Source organism: Triturus cristatus, chromosome 8 (genome assembly GCF_964204655.1).
Source record: "Triturus cristatus chromosome 8, aTriCri1.1, whole genome shotgun sequence".
In the NCBI taxonomy this organism is placed as follows: domain Eukaryota; kingdom Metazoa; phylum Chordata; class Amphibia; order Caudata; family Salamandridae; genus Triturus; species Triturus cristatus.
Genome location: NC_140591.1, coordinates 10,214,367 through 10,227,589, shown reverse-complemented (window position 1 = coordinate 10,227,589; position 13,223 = coordinate 10,214,367). Strand labels below are relative to the sequence as shown.

Below are 13,223 nucleotides of genomic sequence, written 5' to 3'. Positions count from 1 at the left end.
AAAGCCCGGCGCGCGCGCGCGCACATGCACTGTAGCTCTAGGCTGGCCTGGTAGCACTTTTTGGAGCCCTCACAAAATGTCTCGGCAGAGCAGCGCATGCGCTGGGTCGGGCGAGACCTAAAAAGAGCAGCATCGCCTGATTAAAGTTCTGTTTTTAAATTTCAGGGGATAAAGCATGGCTGTACCTTTCAGAACGGGTTTATGTTGCCAGAGGCTCAATGCAAACGTCAAAAATAATAATGTGAGAGGCGGCATCACTAACGAGCCCCTCTATTAGGGGGAGTTTGACCAGTGGTTTGATTGTTAATTACTGCTTGAGCTGAGGCAGTCCTATAAAGTGCAGACTTGTGGGATGGGAAGTTACATTTCTCTAAGATATATTAAAAAGGAATTCCCAGCTCACGAGGTTGAAAGTTTAGTTTTTTGTATCAAAATAGAACGATAGATTCAGGGATTTTATCAGCTGTCACAGGAACAAAGGTCCCTGACATTTAATGTGTATTTACTGAGAGCTTGCAGCCAGGCAAAAACAAAACGTTGATCTAAGCGGACTAAATGTCAGTGCTGTGAAAAGTTGGCCTGGTATATGCTGTCCACTAGTAATAGTGGGCACCTTGTACCAGTCCAAACAACCCTTAAGGTGATAGATTAAAGACAACCTTTTATTGAAAGCTATCCTAGTGGTAGCTATGGAGAGCAGCCTTCAGGCTAAGTCTCGAACGAATGTAAAGCAGCTTGCTTTATCAGATTATAACCTCCTGAATGACCAAATGAAAGGAGAACCACACAAGGTATATATATAAAATATATGTATTTACTACTAAACACTCTGTACTAACCTCTTTATGAGATTAGAGAACAAGACACAATATTAAAGCACTAGAACGACAGTAAATAGCACAATACACAGTAGGCTCCAGGGGGAGACCAAACCATATACTAAGAAAGTGGTATAACAACCACGACTTGACTAGACACAGTGTCTAGAGCTGGTAGAATCACTAGGACCCCAAGGAACCACCCAAGGTAGAGACCCGGGGACGCGTGCAGTGTGAGAACACAGCCACGAGCTCCCGTACTATTCTATGGGAAAGTCGCGGTTGGAATTTTAAAGATTAGGCACACTTAGGAGAGGACTTCAAGTAAACCCTTTGGAACATAGAAGGTTCTAAGGCCAGCACCCTTGAGAGCACTGAGGTACCCGTGTGACCTATCCCAGGCGAGCCGGGTGCATAGGGGTCAAGTGGTGTCGGAAACGCTTGTTGATTTCAATGACGTGATGCGAAGAAGTGCTGCTGCCTGGAAGATGAGAAGTGTCCGGTGTGATCCAAGCCTGGATCGGAGCTGAGAAGAACCTGAAAGCAGAGGGGACAGAGTCCGGGTCACTTCACAGTGACCAGGGGCATGATACACGAATGCCCACCAATGTTGGGTGTTTCAGGTGAGAAGAGGTGAAGCTTGACTCTGCAGCCACGTCGACGATGACCAAAGTCTGCAGGTGAGCTGTCCCATGAAGGATGTCGAGTGCTGGGGGGTCAGTGTCTGGATGAAACACCAGCAAGCCTTGGCAACTGCAACCCACGCGGTCAAAGAAAAGATGCTTCGGTGAGGACCAGCAAGGTTCTGGGAACTCCCCAAGTGATGGAGAGTCAGGGCACATCTGGAGCAACCAGGACAGCCCACTTAAAGTCCAAGTTCCCTTCTCAGGGACCCACAGGTCGACGGACCAGGGATCCCGAAGGGACCTCGAGCTGAATCACAAAATACCAGTCCACGGAACACTCGTGGAGTGTAGGTCGGAAATCTTCAGTGGAAATACTGTTCGGGGTCTGGACTACAAGTAGCCCAAAGCACAGCCTCAGGGGTCGCCAAAAAGCATATGCTGCTGCAAATGTACACTGTGCCCAGGGGTTCGGCTTGCACAGTCCCCACGAGGGTTCGGGTTGCACAGTCCCCACGAGGAATAAGGATCTCAGAATTGTTGAGAGCACGGATCAACCTCAAGAGACCACAGGAACCCACCTCCTGTGTTGCAAAAATCTTCGGAGTCATTCAGGAGCTGCGTAGATGCAAACCGGTTAGATGCGTTTCAGGTGCCTGCCTTGCAGGGGAGTAACTCCTTTACTGGAGATTCTTCAGTCATCCAAAGTAGTGTAGATAGTCGAAGTACTTGGTTTCTGTAGCAGAGTTTCGTCCAATTAAATCTAAAGTCCTGTAGCCAGGGGTTCCTACTTTATACCCAAGGAAGGGGTGGGACAAACTCTGGGGACCCACCTATGGGATGTCAGGACAGAGGGGTGGCTACACCCATGTCCTTTGTCCAGTTTTGCGCCAGAGCAGGAGCAAATGGCTCCTGCAACCGGTTTGAGCTGGACTATGCACAGGGACACCAAATGTGCCCCCAGTGCAGACATCAAAGCACTCTCCGAGTGCACCCACCCAGCTCCAATACACTAAAGCCTGTCTGGGGGGTGGTCACACCTCCCTGTGACAGGAAACCTATTGTCCAGCCTCCCTTGCTGGAGTTTTATCCAGGAGCAGGAGGGCAGACTCATGTCTGTGGCAGGCAGCATCCATTTTGTGATACCAGGGTCTGCGAAATTGGTACCAGGTGTACCGGTGCGGTCATATTTCTCCCTCTAGTAGGGTGGATTCATACCTCCCACACCAGTTACTGGTGTGGAGGTATGATTCCAAAGTGTTTGACATCAAACACGTTTCCATGCAGCCGTTTCAAAGTTAGCATTTACCGCAAGGTTATAATGCACTTAAGTATATATGGTTTGGCTGCATCACAAACAACCCCGGAATATAGGTAGCGAAGGCTGCAGAGGGGCTCTGCTCATGCATGGGCACCCTCTCACATAAAACCCAGCACCCTGCCTTCAGGATTGATAAGGCCGGCCGTAGGGGGGACTGATAGGTTTCTATGTGCAGTGATAAGGGTAGATATAGTGAACCTATATCTAAGTAAGGGGTGCATGCACCACCTTACACAGGCTGCTGTAGCAAACCTGTTGTGTCATTTTGAATGGTCTCACAGGGGTGGCATAATACATGCTGCAGCCCCTGAGAGGCCTCTGGGGTACCGATGCCCTGGGTACATAGTATACCATATACTAGGGACTGATAAGGGTACCCCAGAATCTAACCTGGAGTGTACCTAAAGTACATGAACAACCAATTTAGGGAGAAAGCAGATAGACTGGGGTCCTGATTAGCAGGATCCCAGACAAACTAAGTCGAAAACCAGCAAAACACCAGGAAAAAAGTGAGGGTAACCATGCAGTCAGATTCCATCTTCCTACAATTGCAATATATTAAAATGTTTAATATTTGTTGTTAAAAGTTTGTAGTTAATTAGGTTATGGAGTAGTTAGAGCTTAATTCTGCTGCTGATTTTCTGGGCTTCAAAATATTATTCGGTATACCTCTCCAATGGGAGGTAAGGACCACATCTCCATCAAATATAGAGTTAAGTAGCATGACTAACAGTTTAGCTAATTGAGCCACAAATATTTTATAAAATCCTGTGCTAAAAACCTTTTTCTACTGGAACGTTGACATTTGGCATCTGAAATGGAATTCGGTATTAATTGGACTTTGTCTTGCTATAATTTGGGAAGGTGTTTATTTTATCACAAATATAAACATTTCAGGGTCTTTTCTTAAGGCTTAGCCATGTCTGACTTTATAAAGATGTATAATAATTCAAAGACCACTTCACAGCAAATAAGTTGTGTTATTTATTTATTACTGGTAGGGACTCTATTAATCAATTAATCAAATGGTTTTACTGTCACTTACAAGGTTAAAACATGCCCTACTTTATCTCCCTCTTAATAAACTTCCCATTAAAATGTTTTATTGTTCACTATTTCATTTTGGAGATAAAAATCAGAAAGATTGTTTCAATTATTTAAACGAATAAGGCAAGTTATCTCAGTTAATCTAGCATGGGAGGCTAAAGTTGACTCATCCAGTGAGGGGGTCAATAACTCATTTTCTTTCTTAATACAATGCGTTTTCAATTATATAAAAACCTCTGAGGCCTTTAATAACCTCCCATATCATTTCGCAATCAGAGGCTCATATGAAAAGCAACTTTGTTTTCTATTTTCAAAATGTTCTCTTAACAGATAATACAGCTTTTTGTAATGGCCATCTATATGTTCTGGGGAATATCATGTGTTAATTTCGAATTGTGATGCCCCTGCGGAATGATCGCAAAAACCACCTGGCTGATGTCCTCGTGTTATTTCGGGTAGTGCGTATGGAACTAAAAAAAAAAATGGTCCTGGAAGGTGAGCGGATCATATCCCAAACTTGAATGGATAATTTCCCCTGAGTTATTGTGTCCTCATGTATTGTTTTAAGCTTGAAAGCTGAAAAAAGCTCATTTAAAAACCTTAGGTGTTTTTCTCGTTCTGACTTAGTGATTAGACGAGCGTTAGTCCACCATTGCTAAAAAGTTAGAGATGACCCCCCGCCCCCAGTCCAAGTGGACCTGGTAATTTACTTAGTGTATCTTAAGAATTTATAATAATCTAATGTCATTGGTTGAAGGATCATAATGGGACACACTATTAAACAGCTGGTTATCTCAACGCGCGGGGAGAATTACCCCGGTGCAGTCTCTATCCTGAACAGGAAGCTTGTGCTGAATGTGAGTGTTCTTGTTAATCACAACAACCACTCCTCCGCGAGCTGTGGAGGATGAGGAAAAGAAACCGTCAGCAGTCCGTGAACAGTCAATGTTTCCCTTCTCACCCTCTAATAAGACGTTTCCTGAGTGATTGAGGACATGACCTCATTTCTCTTTTGTTTGTTGTTCAGCTCATTGGCATTAAAGTTAACAGTAACGCGTATATCCATTTTAAAAGTGAGAAGGGAAGAACCGTTTCAAACTGTTTGCACTGCCGCTCGTGTATTAAACACGATAAACCTCAGTTATGACTACTAGGAAACATGGTTGCACATTCGTAATCCACACCAACTAGGAATACCCATGTACTCCTCCTCGGCCCATGTCCATCATCCCCGTCGCCCATGGAGGGCTCAGCCCTCCCGCTGGTGAAGCGTGCCCAGATATTCCATCTTGCTTCTTGGTGCCCTGACATGGCATCTAGTAGTTCAACTGAGCCGAACGGCACTGTCTGCATGAAAAAGAGCAGGCAAACTTTACCAACAAATGTAGATGTAGTAATGATTAATACCTAGCAGTCCTGGTACAAGTGCTAGGACTAATCAGCGGATTTTGGGATTCCTAAATCGCAGTCAAATATTCTTGAGTTTTAAAATCTTGGAAAGAATTCCGGAAGCGGCCAGACCAGAGAATTGTGAGTTTAACTGTCTGAATAAGTTGCATCGGACTCCTATTTAAAAATATAAAGATCCGTCCCATCGACTTAAAGTCCCAACATCGGCAACAAATTTCAAACCTCCCATCCGGGTAATCCTTGAAGCTAAAGTTTTTATTAACTTTAATGGATTTTAATTGAATGGCTTTAGCAAGATCCTTCTTTTCGGATCCTAAAATCTTAAAAGTAAACCAAAAGGATTTGTGGCTTTCGCCCACTTTAGGGAAGAGAAATGGACTCTGAGCCCTTGCAGTATATATGGATTAATCATACAACCTCTCAGGGTATGTTTGGAAGTGAGCTCTGTTAATGCATTTACCATGTTAGAGTTTTGCTCCATTTATCTCTGGAAGCCTCACCATCCTTAAATTCGATCTGCGGGAGGGATTGTCTAATTCTTCGAGTTCTATTTTGGCTGCCACAGTCTCCTTTTGAAAAAACACTATTTGTTTCTGTCAAGGCTGATACTCTTTGTTCAAACTCTTCACGGGGATTGTTTAAACGTTTTAGTTTTTTGGCCTACATCATCCAGCTTAGTTTGGACCAGTGTGCCTATTTCATACTGCGAGGTTTTCATTTCTTGTGCATCTAATGCCAGTGTCTCAAGCAGTTCCAGGACTGATATGATACATTTGTTCCATATTTTGGAAATGGTGCAGCTCAATCATGTTGGCAGCCGTGCAGCTCAGGGGTGTTACAAACGGATGGAAAAGTCATTTCCCCAGAAAGCCCTTGTATTATTAATTTGCTGTCTAAGGCTTTAGTCAGCGATAATACCCTGTTGCGGTTGGTTTTCAACGGACATGAGATTCACATTTCATTTTATTATTAATATAGATGGTAAAGATGTTGCTTTAACCTTAAAAATAGAATCTTGAGGCATAGAAGGACACTGCTTCTCTTGTCATATGTGCGCAATCGGATTTTGTGCTGTGCAAATTAGAGAGAGAACAGTTAATGCGTATGTCTGGCTCGCCTACTTTGCCCAATGAGTTATGCAGCAAAGTGTTCACCTCCATTGAGTTGTGAAACTCTCTAAGTTACTCGACCTGCCGATCCAGCTGCACCTTGTAGACAGGCTGGATGCATCTTTGGTCCTTTCTGCACCGCCTCTGCGGCTTCCACTAATTGCTCATTAGTAAGATGAGCTCTTCCACGCCATTGGTTGATGGATGCCCGAGTGTGCTCAGGCTTAAAGCACAGCGAGGAGCAAGCAGCACCCTGTAGTAAGATGGTATCTGGTGTAAGACCTCAATATCTATTTTGGGCCGAGTGCTTTGATGTCTAAGACTTGTAATATTTTCAGAGAAGTGAAACTTGCTGCAGTGTTCCTGAGAATGAAAGACCACTATAGTCTGGAACCTGCCCTGGGTGACATCCAACCCGCTCTAGCGAGGAAACTACACTTACAATTTAGGCATGGGGTCTTCCCTCTGCGCGCCTTCTCCAACGAATGGGCAGGCTCAATCTCTCGAGGCGGTCCGGCCTGCAGGCACGCAGAGGGGTCAGAATTGCACATTCAGTCCTGGGTATAGGAAAGCTAGACCTCGCTGCCTGATCCAGCTATGCAGACATTTGGGGACACAGCACTGCGTAGAGGCATTTGGGCTGCTGAAATACAACACTCAAACGGCCGTTGTATTTGTGGTGTCGCGCTTTGTGTTTTCCATGTGGGTGTGAACGTGAAATGCTTTTAATATTATCCCATAGGACCAAGCCGATAATTTTGTATTGTTTTAACTGGACTTGTCCTATTTTTATCTATCAACCGTGGCTTTTAGAGCGTTTTTAGTATGTGCAACATGTAATATACTTGTTTATTAATGTCTTATATTTGTATATATTATTGTCTATTTAATGGGGTGCTGGCACATATGACTGTAATTATAAACTAGAACTCTGGGGCCTGAGCCTGTGCGCCTGTGGATTGTTCTAATGAACTGTTATTTTATTGCACATGCACTTTTACGGTCTATCGACCCGAAATAACGTTTTTTTATTGAATTGAATTAAAATTGTTGTAAGCAAATAAAGTAAAAACCCACATGCAACATTGATGATAATGCACCTGAGGTAAATAAACTAAAAACGCCTCTTGGAAAAACTGTCAAAACCTTTCAAACTACAGCAATGAGAGCTGATTTGAGATGTGTGCCTACTTTTTGGTGTCTGTTGATGTAAAGTTTTCTGGCAACAGTGTGCTGTGTTTAGTTGTCTTCAGATAACTCAGTGAGATGGTCTTCATCTATTTATTTATTTTTCTATTTTTAAAAAAAATGATGAATCCTTTTCACTGAGTGGCGCATTTGGATTTGGCGGGGTTTGGATGGTCTGACTCGATGACTTACAACGGAAGAGTCCAATCTGTGGATAGAAACGCACATTGAGGGCGACAAACCTTGTTCCTTATCAAACTGCTAGTTGTGTGGAATATGAGGGCTGTTTGGTCAAGCTGGCTGGAGGCCTGTGGTGATGCTGTTTCACTGAAGTCATTGCCGTCAAGTCATTGTTTGCCAGGGTCCTTTTACCAGTGCTGTGCAGAATCAACCCAGAATAACCCCTCGCCTACGCATGAAATCCTGCAAGAATTCTTGAGCCTGCCTTTGTTTTTTCTTCTCGTCCGCCAGGTGAAGAGCCAGACACAGAAGAACGAGGGCAACGTTGGCCTGTTCACATACCCCGTGCTCCAGTGCGCGGACATCCTGCTGTACAAGTAAGAGATGGGGGCCTTGGGTCCACTGTTGTAGTCAGACTGTGATTGGACAGCATTGTAGGTCATGACCTGCCCCTCTGCATTAACCTGTAGAACACCTACTGCTAAATATGTACTTTAGACCTTGTTCTTGGAGGTGTGTACTACTCCAACTATGGTGGAGGGGAGCAGTCTAGGTGTAATGTTTGATTTATATATATTTTATTTACTATGATATACCATGATATTTCAATTTTTTAGACTTAAATGTATAATTCATATACCAATCCAACATAAAAATGTATCGAGAACAAAAAATTTGAAGCCTAGAACAGTCACTAACTTGTGCACAAACGCAGACGTCTGATTACACTCACTGCTACCTCCATCATATGCCTTCTAGCCTCCTTCAGCAGCTGGTGATGCAGTGAGTCTTAAATATTCCCTAAGTAAAACAAGCATTGGCATAGCCAATAGGTCACGCTTTTGTGGCTCTATAAGTGTTTAGCCAGAGTTATTGGCTTTGCTAATGTTTTTAAGGTATATTGTAGGGCAGAGTGGGTGCTGTGCAGCATGCTGTTCGCATGAGTCCACTGGCATATTGTTGCCCTACCAATGTACTACAACTAGTGGTAGAATTCGGGCCCTAGTCCAAGAGCAGATGATCGCATGCGCCCGGCGGAAATGGGCCTTCGATTTCCCACTGCAACATAAGAAATCAACAGGGCCACTCACTACATCAAGCATTCAGTGCTGTATGTGCCCGATGCATAAGTGTTAACAGGCGCAAACCATTTTCATACCCGCTAGATTTTAAAGTAAAACGCAGATAAAAAGCTGCTAGTTGATACTCACTGGGTCACAAAAGAGCACGTGAACAATACTGACGTCAACGCATGTGTAAAAGACACCACAAGCTGACAGCCAATCCGCTTCTGCCATAAAATGTATACTAATCCTTAATTGAGATCAAGTGTACTTTAGTTATCATACTTAGAAAAGACATTATGGAATAGCAAAGATGCTAATCGACAAGAAATGACATTCAGCATCTGCACGGTTGCAGTCAGGTGCCCACCAATGTTCCCTCTAATTTCTTTCCTCTGTGTGCGGCAGTGGAGGGTCTCTGTGCGCTGCAACCATGGCTATGAGCGCCAGGAACCAGACCGCGCGTGTGCGCGGCGCCAAATGTCACTCAGAACGTTTACTTCAATAAGTGAAAAGATGGTGCATTTTCACACATACAGTGCCACAATAAGTGTCTTAAGGGCAGTTTCCAAATTGGATAAACACGCCATGACATGAATTGGTTACACAGGCAAGTACACTTAAGAGTTTAGAAAAGCACAAGACTTAAACGGTGGTACCATCATAAGATTTTAATAAATATTCTTAACTTGAGCACTGTTAATTGGGTGGGGAAATGTTGGGAGCCTATACAATATCACATAAACAATAAGGGAGACATGTCAAGTGGCATCACTAGAGGGGTGACAGGGTTGCTTCTCACGGCGATCTTTGGCATTTTTCCAGTGGTGATAAACTCGATCTAGGTCAACTTTCCCGTTCAGGAGGTAGGCCTTTGTCCTCATCAGCATATCCAAATGCTTCTGCTCTAGTCTATTCCTCAATTTACTCTTGATAGTATTCATGAGGCTGAATCCTCGTTCACAATCTGCACTAGATGCTTGAAACGTTGCACAGACATCAACAAGCTGAGAGACCACACTATACTGAGCAGCATTGCGTACAGTGAAATTCACCATGTCTTGAAAGGTGGTAAATAACCCACCCTTTACATGTTCTGCCACCACATATTTATAGTCTCTGTACTGTCGAACAACATCTTCTGGTGTTTCGCAATCACCCAGGACCAAGACATTTTTATACTTTTCTACAAGTCTTTGTATATTCTCAGTCCCAAAATCAAAATGTGATTGTGTTGATATTGCCTGGATTTCAAAACTTGCCCATTCTTTTAGCTCATCTTCAGGGAACCTTTTTTGCATGTGCTCACAAAGAAGGGAAACAAAAGACAAAATAGGCCCACTGTCAAACTCTTGCCTTTCCTTATACAACACCATCAGATCTCTTACATTACTGCTCCAAAAGACAGTGTCCCCCAAATACTGTTGCTTAACTTGGCCAATCTTTGCTCTTGCATACTGTACAGCTTCAACAGTAGTCAGAGAACTTTTTTGGAACAGTTTGCACAAAGATGCAAATTCACCCAGAATGTCATTAAGTACTGCAAGTGAAATATGGTAGTTGGAGTTTTTATAACAATACTTAGCAACTGGATCATTCTCCTCAACTTTCTCATGCTCAAAGTACTTAAGAACAGCCTCGTAATTACGAATTAGTGCATCAACTGCAAAATGCCTTGAAAGCCACCGGACTTCATTCAGTGGTCGAAAAGAGACCACTTCACATTCAGTGACCGATGCAATTTCATCCAGCTTGGACTTCCTTGCAGGAGATCTGGAGAACACAGTGTAGACAGTCCTCAATAATGTCTCCATCTCTTTAACCATTAGAACCCTTTTCCAGGCATCATCAACTCCCAAATCTTCTCGATGGGCGACACAATGCTGCTCAACTAGATGAGGTATGGATTGTTTAAGGCGAGTAGCAACACCATTATTCTTACCCAACATCACGGACGCACCATCAGATGTGAACATGACCATTTTCATAAGGTCCAGTTCATTGGCAGTGTAGAAATCTTTCACAGCAGTAGTGATAGCCTCAGCATTGCAACTAGTCAGCTTCACTATGCCCCCAAACTGTGTTTTGTGCTCTGTTGATGTTACAGGTCGGAACTTGAAGTACAGGATGAGCATTTTTGAAACAGAAATATCAGTGCTCTCATCAATTATCAATGTGTGATACAAAGCGTGCCGAAGTTCTGCCATAGCTTCACAGTGTATCACGCTATTGATGGCCTCAAGGAACTCAAAGGCATAGTTCTTGCTCCTCCAGCTGTCTGGTATCTTGACATACAAAGCTAGGTGGTCATGGATGTCTTGTACAGATAACATTGAAGTATTCATCTTGACTGCCAGCAGCACGTTGTTGATGAGAATCTTTATCTCTTCAGGCACAGATCTTTGGCGTTCACCTACTTCCATTCTATTTGCTTTGTCAGTGGCAGTTTCTGTCAGCATTGCCCGCACTCCAAAACCAAACCTGGCAGCAGCACTTCTGTTTCTCAAGATCACCATGGCAGACTCGTGTACTTTGCTAAGTAGATGGCGTTTCATGTAATCCAGTTTCCAGCCATCACTCCATTTCTTCCCTGTGGAAAAGTCCCCAACAATCTTGGCTTCGGCACATGCTTTGCAAATCAAGCCCACGTCTGGACTGTATTGGAAAAGTTCCCCGAGTTGCACGCGGACCTTGCTTCGCGATTTCTGCGTCTCAGCCTCCACAATTTCCTTCATCCACTCTTCCTTGAATACAAGGCAACATTTCTTCCTTTGTGGTGACGCACTGCACTCTCCCAAAGTGACAGCTTTGCGCTTGAACATTTCCGTGCCCGCCGGTTTTAACCTGCTGTGCCACAAAGCCTGCAAGATAAGGGAACATGGCTTACGTTGACGCCTAGCTCATGCATGCAATCCTTTATACTACAATGATCAAGATGCACCACAGTTTAACTCTACCAAACAATTACCTCTCCTGCTTGAACTCACGTACGCCTGTGTCAATGTATGGGGGTCTGGCTGCGAAGCCTGCAACAGAAGAAAACATGCGTAAGTATATTATACTACAATGATCAAGATGCACCACAGTTTAACTCTACCAAACAATTATCCAGTATTAGGGGTGTCTTTCATAGATTCACATGCCTGAATCATTCCCCGTCGTCGAGACGGGAGCCTCCGGTACATAAAAAAGTAATGTCCTATAGACATACATAGAGAAAAATAGGCCTAAGGGCCTCCCCTTAGCAGCCTATCCTAGTCCTTATGTAAAAAGGACCAAACTCTTAGAGTCAGCCAATCAGCTATCACCTCCCTCTAGAACCTTCCTGGCAGGAGCCTCAGTCCCTCAGATTTTCTACCACACGTTGTGCTAGGGAGTCTCCAACCTGAGTTCTCCTCAGGATTTCTTCAAGCCAGATTGTTCACTTTTTTTTTTGGTGACTTTCTTCTTCAAGGATTTCAACGCTGACTACTTCAGGCCTCTTTTTGCTGCAGTGAGTGTTTATTTCATCTACAACTCCTGGCATGTCTGACTCCCAGAAGAAAGCCCTTTTCAGGGCTTGCTCTTCATGTGGGAAGAAGAGGCTTCATGTGGACGACAAGCATGACTTGTGCTTGTATTGCCTTTATCCGGACCACGTCCCTAAGGACTGTAAAATATGTAGGTCTTTCCCTCATAAGACCTTGAGAGACAGAGAGGGTCGCCTGCTTATCTGGCTGGACAGGCTCAAGGACAGAGAGAGTGTGGTGTCCTCAGAGGCGAGCTTTTCCGGAACCTCCGAAGTCTCCCTGAAGAGGCCGAGAGTGACATCTCCTGGCCCCTCAGACGCTCCTCCTATGAAGACACACAAGAAGTCTTCAGAGGCAAGATCTTCAAAATCTTCAGTGTCTGACAAGGACTCTCTCACTTTCAAGAAGCCTACTCTGTCGGCCACAAACATTGCGACACCTTCCTCGGCGCAGAAAAGGCCATCAGGACATGTCTCCACACCAACGACGACCGTGTCCACATCGACAGCGTCGTCTGTTTTCTCGTCGACGACGACTACCCCTTCTTCATCGTCAGCAGGTACTCCTATCTCGTCTATTATACTGTTAAAACCGTCGTCGACGTCTAAGTCATCGTCGACGACGAAGATTGTCCCGTCGACGACGACCTCGTCGATGAGGAGCCCACCGTCGACGGAAGAGTCGACGACGAGGATGTCGACGACGAGGATGTCGACGACGAGTGCGTCGACGTCGAAGGCGTCGACGACGAAGGCATCGTCGACGAAGGCGTCGACGACGAAGGCGTCGACGACGAAGGCGTCGACGAGGAAAATATCGTCGACGGGGACACCGTTGCTGACAGCCATACCGTCGACGACCCCGTCGTCGTCGTCCATGGGACAGAAGACAGCAGGGATTTCTGTACAAGGATCTGCTTCTGGCAAACTGGCCAAACCACAGATTACACCGGAA

The 13,223-nt window shown here is 44.6% G+C and overlaps 1 protein-coding gene across 2 annotated transcripts in view; it reads left to right on the top strand.

Annotated features, from left to right (window-relative positions):
- Window positions 1-13,223, top strand: part of WARS2 (tryptophanyl tRNA synthetase 2, mitochondrial) — a 152,731-nt gene that overhangs the window by 83,143 nt on the left and 56,365 nt on the right. For both annotated transcript variants that reach the window (XM_085620711.1, XM_085620710.1), the window contains one exon: window positions 7,988-8,073. In XM_085620711.1, the coding sequence (XP_085476837.1) occupies window positions 7,988-8,073 (86 nt within the window). The remainder of the gene's footprint in view (window positions 1-7,987; window positions 8,074-13,223) is intronic.